At 39.4% G+C, this 14,046-nt stretch overlaps 2 protein-coding genes across 6 annotated transcripts in view; one reads left to right on the forward strand and one right to left on the reverse strand.

Annotated features, from left to right (window-relative positions):
- Window positions 1-1,328: 1,328 nt before the first annotated feature.
- On the forward strand, window positions 1,329-4,327 carry adrb2a (adrenoceptor beta 2, surface a). The gene is made up of 2 exons (XM_034882872.1): window positions 1,329-1,469; window positions 2,395-4,327. The coding sequence occupies exon 2, from the start codon at window positions 2,395-2,397 to the stop codon at window positions 3,649-3,651; it is 1,257 nt and encodes a 418-aa protein (XP_034738763.1). The 5' UTR covers window positions 1,329-1,469; the 3' UTR covers window positions 3,652-4,327.
- Window positions 4,328-12,300: 7,973 nt separating this feature from the next.
- The window catches only part of sh3tc2 (SH3 domain and tetratricopeptide repeats 2), a 24,883-nt gene continuing 23,137 nt past the window's right edge, over window positions 12,301-14,046 (reverse strand). For 4 of the 5 annotated variants that reach the window (XR_004658116.1, XR_004658117.1, XR_004658118.1 and 1 more), the window contains one exon: window positions 12,301-12,327. The gene's annotated coding sequence lies outside the window, so the exon portion shown is untranslated. Of the gene's footprint in view, window positions 12,362-14,046 lie in introns of all 5 variants that reach the window. The other variant, XR_004658115.1, reaches the window with a different exon arrangement.

A 14,046-nucleotide genomic window follows, 5' to 3' on the forward strand; every position in this document is an offset into this window, starting at 1 on the left:
ACAAGGAGACCAGGGACAGTCAGGTGTGGAGTCTCGGGTAAGAAACAAGGAGACCAGGGACAGTCAGGTGTGGAGTCTATGTATTTATACAAAGTATAGTACAAACGCCTATGTATTTATTTATTATGTATTTATTTCATATGCGGACACTTTTTCAAAATCAGTCATTATATGTTAAGATATTTTTGTGTCTTGATTGGAAACATCTTAATATTTCAGAAAGGGTTTTAAAGAACATTTCCGTAAATATAGTCATCTTTTTAATTGAATCAAGAGAAACACTTAAAAGAAGGATAATAGTCCAGTCTCCATGCAACACTAATGATAGGATTTAGGCTTTCCTCGGTGTACGCATGTCCACCACAAGTATAATTCCGTCTGTATTATTTGTGTCCCCTTCAAAAATTGCTCTTCAGAAAATGTATGTTTATTGTTACTGTTAGATCCGATTTACACCCGTGCACATGGCTGTTACATGTTGGAAAGTTGTGTGGCGTCAGAACTCAGGCAGTGGTGACGTTGTTGTCCAGTGTGTCTGTAAAAAGTTCACACCCAGAATTAATCAGGGAATACCATTTTTATCTTTCACTGGTAGCATTGTAAAAACCTTGTTTTCAATTTTGATGCACCACAGGGTGAGAGTTTGTTTGTGTCCTGCAGCGTACACTCTCAGGGCCGTGGGTGCAGAATCATATCCAGAAATAGGATTGAAGTTTAACCTTTGATATTTATTAATTTAGCAATTCATAAATAAATACAAGTATTTTGATTAAATGTATCTCAAAAACTCACAACATTTGTTCAACTTTTGTTCATGCTACGGTCTTCATTTAGCATCATGGCAGGATGAGCATTAACTCACCAAGGTGTTGTCAGTACATGGCAGTTTAATTGTCAAATCTCACAATGAATCATGAAATTTAAGTTTGTTTAGTGTTGGTTTAACATGCCAGTTGAATCATTGGGCTTTATACTTTCTCCTTAAAGAGTCAAGATAAGCTTCACCTGTTTTTAATGTGTTGCGGGCTAACACAATGCTTGCTTCTATAGCTTAAAAATAGCTACGCATGGCTTTTAAGTTATTGTTTGTATTTGTTTAAAATATGTAAAGCTAGAACTAAAAGTCAGAAGAAAAGTATGCGGTTTTGCTTGCAGCTTTTGACTCATGCAGCCCTTCAGCAGCAACGGCTGCATGGACAATGTATTTAGTTTCTCGGGTGCTCTCAGCACCCTCACTAGGCTGGCTGCCTGATTGGCTGAGCACTGACCATGATGTCATCACTGCACGTTATAAGAGCTCTGACAAATAGCCTGGGAGACACATGAGAAGAAACACTGCTCAACTGAGGGAGTCTGAGTGAGTGAGCCACATGGAGAATAAGAAAAACAGACAGTAGAAAGAAGGACATGTGAACAGTGACATTTTTACTTTGTATGGGAGGCAGGAAACCACACAACTACCTGTGGAGGTTTGTACTTTTATTTTAAGCTTGGCTAGTTTAACTTGTTTTTTTTAACTGTGCTTGCGGAAGCCTAGCAAGATGTAATAAATCTGTTATGTGGTTCAACTTTGGTTCTCTTTCTTGTGTGGGAATACAACCAACAACAGTCACATCAGCACATTTATAGGATTTAGTGCGAGGGTTTAGGTATATTTGCCTCCGTTGTTATTAGGCCACGTTTAGATTTGAATTGTGATCTTCACCTGTATTTGGGTGTTTGTTTTATTTGGATCCCCGTTAGCTTCAGCATACACTAAAAGCTATTCTTACTGGGGTTCTACAGTACTCATTATGACATTTCCTTACACAAACAGACATACATTTGAAAATACAAATCATCTGTAAATCTTAAAGTTAACGCAATTAATACCAGAAATGAAACAAAAGACACTACTCCGAACAGATTAATCTATTTTAAGAAATACGGTAACAAAAGCCCTATACCAAATACATTTTATATTAAATATTTAATTCATTTGAAATAAATATGTCTTAAGTGATTTTTTAAAGCCATACCGAGAGTTGTGTTTGGTAGTCGTCACGCATTGCTCTGTACCTGACTGAACGTTGAATTGACTTAGTTTTCACTTTAGGTAAATAAAACTCCCTCCTACTGCATGCCTCGTTGGATAATAATGTACAGCAGTACTAAAGGATAGTTTTATGTACGAAGTAAAAGGTGTTTTGTTTGTTATAACGTTATGTAAAAAAAACATTAGCCAATACACAAATCTATTTTTAACTTTAAGCCATGAGATTGGTTCATGCATTTTATCAACATTTTATCTGAACCCGTCCTGTGTGTGTGTGTGTGTGTGTGTGTGTGTGTGTGTGTTTGTGTGTGTGTGTGTTTGTGTGTGTGTGTGTGTTTATCTTCATATGGTTTCTTCAGATGGGAAGTACAACCCTCCCAGTGTACCTCAATGTGAGTGCAGGGATGATCAACTCATCATCGGACCCAGCTGAGACTGAGGCGGGTTACAGTGAGGCAACAATGATCCTGTTGGGCATGATCATGTCCTTACTCGTCCTGTCCATTGTCTTTGGCAATATCCTGGTCATAACAGCAATTGCCCGCTTCCAGCGTCTCCAAAATGTCACCAACTGTTTCATCACTTCCCTTGCTTGTGCTGACCTAGTCATGGGTCTTATTGTTGTTCCTTTTGGTGCCTGCTACATCATCTTCAAGACTTGGCACTTTGGTAGTTTCTGGTGTGAGTTCTGGACTGCAACTGATGTGCTCTGTGTCACTGCAAGCATCGAGACCTTGTGTGTCATAGCTATTGACCGTTATTTGGCCATTACTTCCCCCTTTCGCTACCAGTCGATGCTGACCAAGGGCAAGGCTCGCATTGTGGTTGTGCTGGTGTGGGTGATTGCCGCCTTGATATCTTTCCTGCCCATCCATATGAAGTGGTGGATATCAGTTGATAAGGAAGCTAAAGATTGCATTGAGGACAGTAGCTGCTGTGAGTTCTACACCAACATGGCTTACGCCATCACCTCCTCTATCATCTCCTTCTACATCCCATTGGTTATCATGGTTTTTGTCTACAGCCGCGTTTTCCAGGAGGCCAAGATCCAACTGAAGAAGATTGATCAAAGTGTTGGACGTTTTCACAACAGTGACAACAGCAACCTCCAATCTCTGGAGGCCAACAATGTGCGTGGCAACAAGAAGGCCAAATTTTGCCTGCGGGAACACAAAGCCTTAAAGACACTGGGCATCATCATGGGAACCTTTACTCTGTGTTGGCTGCCCTTCTTTCTGCTCAACGTGGTGGTGGCCATATGGAAAGTGGAGGACATTGACCTTACCTTCAGGATACTTAACTGGATTGGCTACGCAAACTCTGCTTTCAACCCACTCATTTACTGCCGAAGTCCTGAGTTTAGGTATGCCTTCAAGGAGATCCTCTGCATAAAGAGGAACCGCTTCAACAATGCAGAGCCAGTGAACGGATATGTATACAGCAAGCACAGCTGGCAGAGTGAACAGCAAGGGAGAAGTAAGGGCAGCTTGGATGACAGTGACACTAATGAAGGGTGTGTGGGAAAGGGAGTGGGGGTCTGCGGCAGCGCGGATAGATCAGTGGACCCCAACGGTAATTGCAACAAAGGCCTATCAACTGTAGTGGCTGTCCTTTAAACCTGGAGCCCTGAGACTTCTGTCAACAGGGTGATCGAGGAATGTTTACACTGCTAGTATTAACCTTTTTTCAATTGACTAATGAAGGTAAGGCCAGTCAAACGGACGTGTAGGGACTGCTTTACAGAAACTGTAACAATCATGTTCAGCTGAGGAAACTCTTTAGCTTCCTCTTTCAACACTGAATAAAAACTGTAGGTAGATCACCTTTCCTTTTGTTACATTTCTCATGTTAAACTTCTAACTACCTCATCACATCTTTTAAACATGTGTTTCTTAACTGACTATTTCACATTAACTCACTGTCCACAGAAGTTACATCATGGCAGTTTGGTATCTCAGCCGTGTATGTATGCACTTTACTATATGTTCTGTGCATTGTAAAATTTCGACTAATCAGGCTCACATTGAATTCATGGGCATTTTTAATTCCATAGTTCTTGGCAAAGGTTCCCTAAATGTATTAGCATAAAAATGTTTGTAAATGTTGATAGAGGTTATTCCATAATTCCATTCAGGCATGCCAATTTGCAGTTCTTATTTCCGTCGGAAAATGGATGAGCAGCATGGAAGGATCACACTTAATGCCTCGTTGGGGCTTTGTTTGAAGAAATACATTCCAAGTCAACACGAATAATACAATGTAATAATTTGGCTAAATTTTACTTTCTAGTTTTTAATTTTTTTGTGGATTGTCCTGAAGTGTGAAATATCATAAAAATGTCTGGCAGAACCTGTCTTTCGCTCTCTCTCTCTCTTGCCTGCAGATGCATCAGAGATATGAGGTTACCTACATCTCACTGGTGCAGGCTGCCAAAACGTTTGTGGCCATCTTCTCGTCAAGTTTGTATATGTTGTATCAGCCAGATTCCATTATCGGCCCTGAAAATATATAATGTCATTCAGTGGAAAGCAGATTGCATTAATGTTGTTAGTCCTGGGTATCAACCTTTAAAGCTGGCAGCTGTTATATGAATAAATGCACTTGTTTTAAACTGTGCTGCTAACAGTCATATCTTGCATTCAGTCTATTGGTTCATTTGTGAGACATGTAAGCCAGTATCTGGTACATTATATAGCCATAAGTCCTTCCTGTCTCGCCTACACGCCGGTAGTAACACTTTTGTTGCACAAGCCCTATTTGTTTATTAAAATGTGTGGCTGCTGTCTTTCAGAATGTACAGTGTTTACTTAAACCAGAGAAGCCGTTTCCTCAGGCATGGCACAAGGGTACAAACTACACACAACATTAAACAGTGTGCCGAAATAGCTAAGCGATAACAGAGTTCCAGGGCCGAGACTGGTGGTGGTGAAGATTATTCAGAAGCCGATAAACAACGAGAAAAACAGTTTTGAGAAGTGCACCTTTGTCACTGCTGCCTGACATGTCTCAGAGTCTCCTTTCACTGTGAACAGATCTCTGGATCTTTATGAAATCAGTCTAACATTTGAATGAGACACTCGGGAGTCAACTGAGCAGTGCCTCAGCTGTTCCAGTTGTTTCAGTCAGTCTACTTTAGACGCTGCTTGGTCTGCAGTCTCCAAGAAATGCCCCGAATCCTGCTGAGCCCAGCACAATAAACATGAATAAATCCATTATCTCTGCCGTTTAGCTGGAGAATCCGATAACGCCCTCTCTTAGGGAACTCTGAACTAGAAAAGTAAATTACATAGTATATAGATCCCAATTTGCATGATGAGATGTGTTGAGATACAAATGGCTAACCTGAAATGAGACTCTCTTTTATCATTTGTCTTAAGATCACAGGCTCTTGCAAATGTCACTTTTTTGACTCAGGCATGCAATAATGGATCATGAGCACTTAATGAATAGGCTTGAATTGGAGAATTCACTTGTCCCAACACTATATGATAAGTGTTACAGGTGTAACCCTTTCCTACTGTCAGTTTGGTGATCACTATGTTCTGATCTAAGTGACAGCATGCTAAATGTGGCTACTGAAGTTTAGAGGGGGAGCAGGGATTCTCTGCCAGTCTAAACCAGTGTAAGTGACCTGTGTGTAGTAAGGTCCGCTGGCACCGTCAAATCTGTGAACTTTGTTCCCTCAGAGGAATCCTTTACTGTAATGCTAGGTTTGGCGAGCCGTGCTGTCACAGACCTTAGGAATAGATGTAATAGGTGTCATCTTACGTCAATGTTTGCCATGTGAAAAACAAGCTTTCCAGTGCGTTGATCTTTTTTCTGTTTTTCTATTACATGAATTTACAGCAAAGGAAATGCATGGGTTGGATGTCATAACAAATGTTCTCCAGGTTATTTTGTTGTACAAAACTGTACAGGATGCACAAATCACAAAACAAATAATGATTTCAGACCAAGATTGTGAAATATTGTATTTATTCACTTACATTTAATAAACGCATTGACGCTAAATTAATGAGTCAATGCTGGTTTAAAAAAAGGTCTGTATTTGACACATCTGTCATTTTTAGAATAATTTCCCAAGTGATAGTTTTGTATGCCTGCTTTGCTGTATATACTTGTGGTGATGTGTTTGTGAGCCGTGGTGCCATATCCTTTCGAAGTGATCTGTTTAAGTCCAAGTGGAGCAGTTTGTGAACAACATATCCACACTGCTCCCTCCTGGCAGTGGCCTCTCCTTGCACCTCATCTATCTCAGAGTTATTAATGGTTACGGTTTCTTCAATACGGCTGTATAATAAGGATGTAATTCATGTCTTCACCTTCTCATGCTGGAGGACACAATGTAGTTATGTGCAATGAGTCTTGAATGATTAGCTGACACGACAACATTCCAAGTAGACCTAGAGCTGATAGTTTGGAGCCATATACCATGTCTACTGATGCATACAATGAACATTCAGTTTTTCCAATGAAGTTAGGGTTTAGATTACCACTCTTACTCACTGGTATGTTTAATTCTGCAAACATAAAAGGTTATTTTCAGATTAAGATATGTTACAATGTGACACATTTATTTTTGGTGTAAAGGAATATTATCTGTCATGGATTGACACTTTTTAATATTGTCAAGGCTTAGGTGGGCTAATGCTAATGCTGTCACTGTCACTGATCCATTCATGTTCCCATTTAATAAATGGTTTAGATCAGGTCATTCAATAACTTAAAGCAGCACTCTATTGCACTTTTATGAAATAATTGTTGAATTTTTGAACAATTGAATCCAAGTTTGAGTTCATGAACTCTAAACAATAACTGTCTGAGAGTTCACTTGTTCCATTATATTGTTGTGGAAGTCCTCTTTCCTGTTTGTGACTAAGAATGAAGAGTCATGAGAAACGGCAGAATCTCAGCACAGATCGTTGTCAGAGGTGGACTGTTCTGATAAATTGATGTATGTGAATGTTATTTTTGTTATGAAAGTTAGGGTTGCTTCAGCCATCATTTGAAAAGTAAACCAATTGCATGTGAGCCTTTTTTTCGAGTGAAAAAGGTTTTCACTCATTGTTTACTCAACGTTTGCAAATCCTTTTCGCACAAGTTGTCGTCACTGTTTGTTGAGGTAGTGAAACCTGTTATATGTCGTGCCCTGTGGTATTTATGAGAAAGTGTTTGTGCTGTAACATTTGTATTAAAATAATCAATGTTCTTGGTGCATGTAATGTCCTCATTGATGCATAATTTACATTTGTAACAGTAAGTGGTAAATTATAACTCTAAAATACAAATACAGGTATCTGTATCAGGCCTGTACTCTGATAAAGTTAAGCCTATAAGTTAAGCCTAGCAATTATTTTCCAGAAACACAAGTGGCGATATATAGAGTCATTAATATGTCTTGATATTTGGAATAATTAAGAGTTGAAATAAATCACAAAATATGTTCATCTCTTGAATGAAAATTAAAATCCTTTAGAGTATTTTTCATTGTTAGGAATGCAGAAGATCAAGACCAAAGAAACATAATAGTCTTTGCAAATTGGTTAAAGTAATATATCATTATTTCATTTTGAACAAATGTATTGGACACAGAGGGTAATTTAAAATGAGATAATGTACTTTAAACACATGATTTAATTTCCAAAATACTCTAAAATAGGCTACTGCAGGCTTCTCTTTTCTTTGTAAAAGAGTAGGGTGCAACATTAGGCGGGGTAGAACATATCTTTAATCAACATAATTTACCCTCTCAATCTCTTTATCTTTCCTACTTTCAATCTATGTATGTTTTTTTTCCCCCATATGATTGAGAACAAACATTTGTAGTGTTCTCTGAATGGTCAACTGCTGTAAGGATTAAAGAGACTTCTGCAAATAATAAGCTAACTACCCTACAGTAGTAACCGAGTGCTACAGTACCTATATTACAGCCTAAGGATACTGTATACAATGTTCCATTCATTTGTCAGGTTACAGGTTACATAAAAAAGGACCAGGGTTAGTGTTCACAATTGAATGTCGTAGGCTATGCTAGACTTGGATCTGGGCACATTAACATCCCAGTCAGATGCATAACTATTGGTAAGCAGGGTACCCAGTTGATTACGGGCCCGGACCAATCAGGGGCCAGCATCGTTGGAAGACATTGATTGACAGATGGGGACCCCTATTGCCTTTTCATTACTCGCAACAATCCCGGCAGACCCACTGGCAACAACTGACCAATCAGGAGTGAGAACAGGTCCAATTAATTTCCTTGTTTCTGATATGAAGACGAGACGTGTATGACTCCAAAAATCTCATATTAACCAATAAAAGGTACAGCGAAAGAGCGAGCAAAACATGTCAGACAGTCCTGCCGACCTGTACACAATTTAACATCAATGTATACAATTTTTAACTCAGATGTTGCTGAAGGGGCTGCTGTTTCAATCCTGTCGACTCTCTGCAGCAGGCGGTTCCCCCCCGATGACTGACGCTCGCACATACACACACAAACACACACGCACACACAAACACACACGGTGGATGCAGGACAAACTGGATATGAGACGTACAGGATGACCTAAATTAAAGGACAGCTACGCTCGTTTTTGTAAGTGCAGTGAAAAGTTAAAATCCAATACGTCCTTTATCACAGTATATGAATGTGTGTCTCAGCCCCGGATAGAAAATTAACTAACAATGGAAAAATCAACACACACACACATACACACACACACACACACATACACACACACAGCCCAGGATAGTACACTAACAATGTAAAGATCAACAAGCCACTGGCACACGTTCAAATGTGATTATTTGAAATAACTTACTACTTTTTGTATTAAATCCACCACCCATTTTCATATCATACCAACATTTGCAGCCTCTTAAGCCTTTTTGGTAAGGTCCTAGGTGTCTTTATGATCCTATCCTGTTCTCTTCATGGTAGCCTACTCATGGACATTGCGCCATCATTACCTGCTGTAGTAGGGATTTCTGAGGACTATGGTTACCTGGTCCTCAGATCTCTGCAGACAGCTAGACTATCCGTCCAATCTGAGGACTATGGTTACAAGTCTTTATTCCACTGGTGAGGATAGTGACTGGGACCTGTCTGTTAGTCTGATATCATGCTGTAGCCCTCAAGTCCACATTAATGACCCTGCTGTAGCGTTCCCATTTAAAACAAGTCAGCTGGAAACAATTAAAGGTCAGCCAGTGAGACAGCAGTTCATGCCAACTCATGGAGCTAATGTAGGCTTAACTAGTTAGCAAGGTACAGCTGATAAAACCAGCCGTCACCATTGATAAAAATCAGAGGTTGACGGCTTAACTTGTTTTTCACAGAGCACAAACATGTAATGTGCAATGTAATCAAAGACAGCTTAAACTACTGTCAGTCAACACACCACCAGACTCTCAAACAAGTGTAACGTTATAACTAAATAAAACAGTACCATGATCAACAGCCAATCTGTAATAATTAACGTGATTGCAGCCTGCGGGACGTAAATGATTAGCCTACGTTAATTGACTACCACAAGTTTGGAAAGTAACCAAACGCTCGTTCATCTTCTCATAACGAACGACAGTCAGAGTAAACCTCCCGAAGGTCGTAGCTGAAGCAACAAGCAAGCTAACGTTAGATGGCCAATGCTGAGCTGAACATGTTTACTGACCACAGGTTACTAACCTATTTTGCGTTCAGCGCTTCTTTGTTTGGGTCTTGTTGTATGAAGTTTTAAAGCCAAAGTTTATGATGAATGGCGGAGCAGCTGCCGCTGTTTGTTGTCAACTCTCACTCACGTGCGGCCGCGCGCAGCAGATACTACGTGTTAGGTAGGCAGGTTATAGGTAAGGGAGGAAGGTGATAACGGCAAGCTCAGCCGACGCTTCCTTAAAATAAACATTGTTCACGAGTCCCGCACCTCGAGTCGGAGTCGAGTCTGAAGTCACTGTGTGTGTGACCTAACGTTACTTTCTATGCATTCTTGATTGGTTACATAACTTGGCATGTAGATTTGACCATGCAGTAAAATGCTGACCAACCAATGGGCAGATGTTGACCCCTTAAGACCAGCCCCTCCTCATTTGCATAATGAGGCAGGAATGCATGAAGAAATGTAAAATTGACAGGCAGAAATAAATACCAGGGGTGAAAATAAATAGGGTAGAAAATGCAACGGAAGAATAAAACAGACAACAAATTTAAACACACACAGAAATAAATACATTTAAAAAATAAGTCATTAATAAATAAAGTTGAAGATTATAACGGACAATAATAAATAAGGTAATTATTACAAAGGTGAATAAATAAAGAAGCTAATTAAAAGAGATATATACATTTATGTCTCACTGTATAATTTCATTTCTACCTACATTTACTTCTTTATTGTATTTTTTGGGGCAATTAATTGTATGCTTATTTATTTATTGAGCATTTATTTATTTCTGTATTTATTTTTAAATATGGTAGACCTGGTCCTCCATATACAGGGTGTGGGCATGTGAAAATGTCTCTGATAGATCGATATGTCCCCTGGCACGTTGGTGACAACAGTGACCAAGGCACCACCATGTCTGAAGTCCCCTTGCTCCCAAGGGGCCTAGTAGCATGTGTGTGTGTTTGTGTGTCTGTGTGCACATCTCAAATCATAGCTTGTCCACATCTGAAGAACTAGCTCCACCTGACCTGGGGTTATAAAAGCAAATATGACTTAAAAAATTTTCTTCATTTTGTTTTCAAAGCCAAAGAAAACACAATAAAACAAGTTAAAAAAATATTCTACTAATGTTTGCAAGTTATACCACTACAGTTACTCTAAACAGTTGTAAATTGTGTCATTTATCAGAGTGTCTAACTCAGTTTTGATCCCATCTGCAGCCACAAATGCTCAAAATATAAGATAACATTTTCTTTGAATCGTTCAGTGTAAGCTCTATTCCTTGAGTGGCTCAACACAATTATGGAGTCTTTGGCAACAAAATGGATGACACCCCAAAAAAGAAACATCTTTGTGTTCATGTGTCATGCAACGCAAATAAATTGGTTAAATGCTAAGACGCCAATGGGATGGATGTGAGAGTCAAGGCTGAACCCCGTAACCAATCAGGCCTCCAGAGCTCTCTGGGACACATCAGTGGAAATGTCATGGCACAACAGACCATGTTTTTTTCCTTCCTTCCTTCCTTCCTTTTTGGCGCAAGTCGGTCACAACATCTCCCTTTTTTCTCTGTACATCATTTGATTTAATCAAGATAATAGAGCATTAGATACGATAAGAGAGAAAGTTGTTTTAAATAAAGTTGTTTTTTAAATAAATAAAAAATACGGTTTAACTATCTTTCCATTGGTCAGTGGCATGATATCGCTGATTACATTTGATATTGGTGTGCTGAATGAAGTCAATAAGGTTGTCTCCTGACATTTGGTTCTCCCACAGACCAAAGGAGGAGAACACAGATGCTGCCCAGTGCAATTGTGGACAGTATGCACAGAGCAGCTCCTCCAAACAGACAGCAACAAACGCAGGAACAGGAAGGAATCATTTTGTACAGTTTTGCAGTGTCCTAACGTGAGTAGGAATTCCCTGTTTGGTCCTGTCGCAGCCAGACTTGTTTATTTCTTTGACATGAGAATGGGCTCAACGTTCCCTGACATACTCTGTGTTTAATAAAGAGAAACAAAGACGCTTGTTAGTTGAGTAAGCAGAAAACTAATAAAGTGTTGCGGATATCAATATAGTGACATGCCTGAGTGCCAAGGAAACTAAAGTGTGTCTAAGTGTTTAATGTTTGTTTGCTTGGTTTTTTGTGGCAGAGAAGTATACAAGATTCAACAGAGGAACACCACGTGTGAAATGAAAGCTATGAATTGTATTTAAAACACATCTCAGGCCAATAGTAAATGATTAGCATGGGTATTGCGTTTATGCATCTGCTGTATGTCAGTTGCTGCTCAACATACTGGACTGTTTCCAATCAACTCTTTCCTTATGTCATAGCAGAAAAAGGATCCTATTCATAAGTTCAAGAAAAATCTGTTGTCAGAACAAATTCCCTTTCCAGACATTAACAACTTCATATTTAGGTCATGACCATGTGAGCACAGATAGACAGTTTAACATGAACCTCAGCTAATGAAAATCTGTAGACAGAGTGAAACCAGAGTTGATCCTGCTTTCATCATGAGCTGCTATAGTTACTCACCTTGACCTCTCTGACGTCTTCACTCACCCATTACAGAACAAACTGAAAAATGAGTGTGTGTGTGTGTGTGTGTGTGTGTGTGTGTGTGTCTGTGTGTGTGTGTGTGTGTGTGTGTGTGTGTGTGTGTGTGTGTGTGTGTGTGGGTAACCAGAGGAGAGAGTTGTTTTGATATTATGAGAGGGGGGATGGCACGTTTTTTTTTTCTCCATATCATCCACGTTATCATGAAGATGAATCCAGTGTAACGGAGTTAAAAATGTATTTTAATAATTCTAATTGCCAATTTATATTTTATTTAATTTCAAATAGTTAAATGTTAACAGTTAAGGTTTTGTTTGATATTTGTGAATTTCATCTTATTGAGTGCAATCCATTTATCACATCGGTATTTTTTCCTGCAGAGATGTTGTTTCTGCATTGCGCCTCTTTTTTCCTGAGAACAAATGTAAGAAAAAAATAAACATAAGACATTGGTGAATGAGGCCTATTGACTATTCTCTTGTTTCAGGAGGAAATCAAGGAAACTATTCACAAAGTCACTAGCCACGTAAGCTGTGAGGGTCTATTGTTACCTTGTTTCGGACTTGGAAAACCAGTTAATTCACTAGACCTGTCAATCACTTCTTTAGTTGACCTTTTAGTCTCTCTGTGCCAAATTAATTTCCATGCATTCAGGGTTTCAGATTGTTTTGTGACTGTTGGAAAAGTTTTGGGTCACAAAAGATTATTTAACCTTGTGTTTTCTGCTGTAGATATTTATCAGCTTCTGTAGTTCAACATGTGCATTCCATAAAGGGAAGAGCGGGAAAGACTTGTTAAGCAAAAGTCTTCAAAGCTTATTTAAAAGTAGTGTTGGGAATACTAAAAAGGAAGAACAATTCAGTGCTTGTTTTGGCACTGAGCTGACGTGTATTGGACTTGTGCTCATGGTTGGGGGGGAAGAAAGAATCCCTGCAACATGATTCAGCATGCAGGCCATGTATGCAAAAACATTCCTTCCTTAGGCTCATTGCTTTACAACAACCCATCCTGAGTGGTTTCTCTTCTTGTGGCCTTGCCTGAACTTTGACTCTTACTTGCTTGCTTTTTCTCTGACATTTTCCATGGTGTCATTTCCATAAAATGTGTGCTAGTTACTGTAATATCCTCCTACTGTAATTCAAGACTATTTTCTCAAGTGTGGTGAAATTCAAGCTGCACCATACTGACCAAATCACTAGTGTCATTGTCTGTTTTTTTTAAATGTGCCTTGTCCGGAAAAGTATTTTAATATGAAATCCTCACCTGTTCCGTCCTCACAGTTACATATGAGGACCTTCATGCACAAATGGACGTCAAGATTGGACTTTAGGTGAACCCAAGCCAAAAAATGTGACAGAGGAAACTGTCCATTGGGCTCAGCTTGGATTGCTGCCATTGTCAGGCAGATAACGGAAATATTTTTCCTCTCTCACCTGTTTAAAGTTGCTGATGCAACACTAGCTGCAGCTCGGGCTTGTCTTTCACTGCCCACCTCTGGCTAAGCTGAAGAACAGCAAAACACAAAACCCACCTGTTAGCGCTCTCTTGTGGTACTTTCAAGACACAGCATTATTGAACTGTCAGTAACTGGCTCAATGCATTTGAAAAAGAGGGTAGACCAGACAAGTTAGAGGGCCAATTAAATGTTTGTTAAACCAAGTTCAGCGTGCTGTGTAACTCTGGAATCAGCGATCCATTCATCACAGTTCGGTTAACCTTCCTCTGGTGTTAGCTTTCTGCTGCCATCTGAAGTGTTAGCGGGTCATTTTGGACCCGTGTATTAAATT

Source organism: Etheostoma cragini, chromosome 10 (genome assembly GCF_013103735.1).
Source record: "Etheostoma cragini isolate CJK2018 chromosome 10, CSU_Ecrag_1.0, whole genome shotgun sequence".
Classification (NCBI taxonomy): Eukaryota; Metazoa; Chordata; class Actinopteri; order Perciformes; family Percidae; genus Etheostoma; species Etheostoma cragini.

Bases quoted from the DNA above. Each gene is read 5' to 3' on its own strand.
- adrb2a (XM_034882872.1), top strand. From the start codon at position 2,395: ATGGGAAGTACAACCCTCCCAGTGTACCTCAATGTGAGTGCAGGGATG.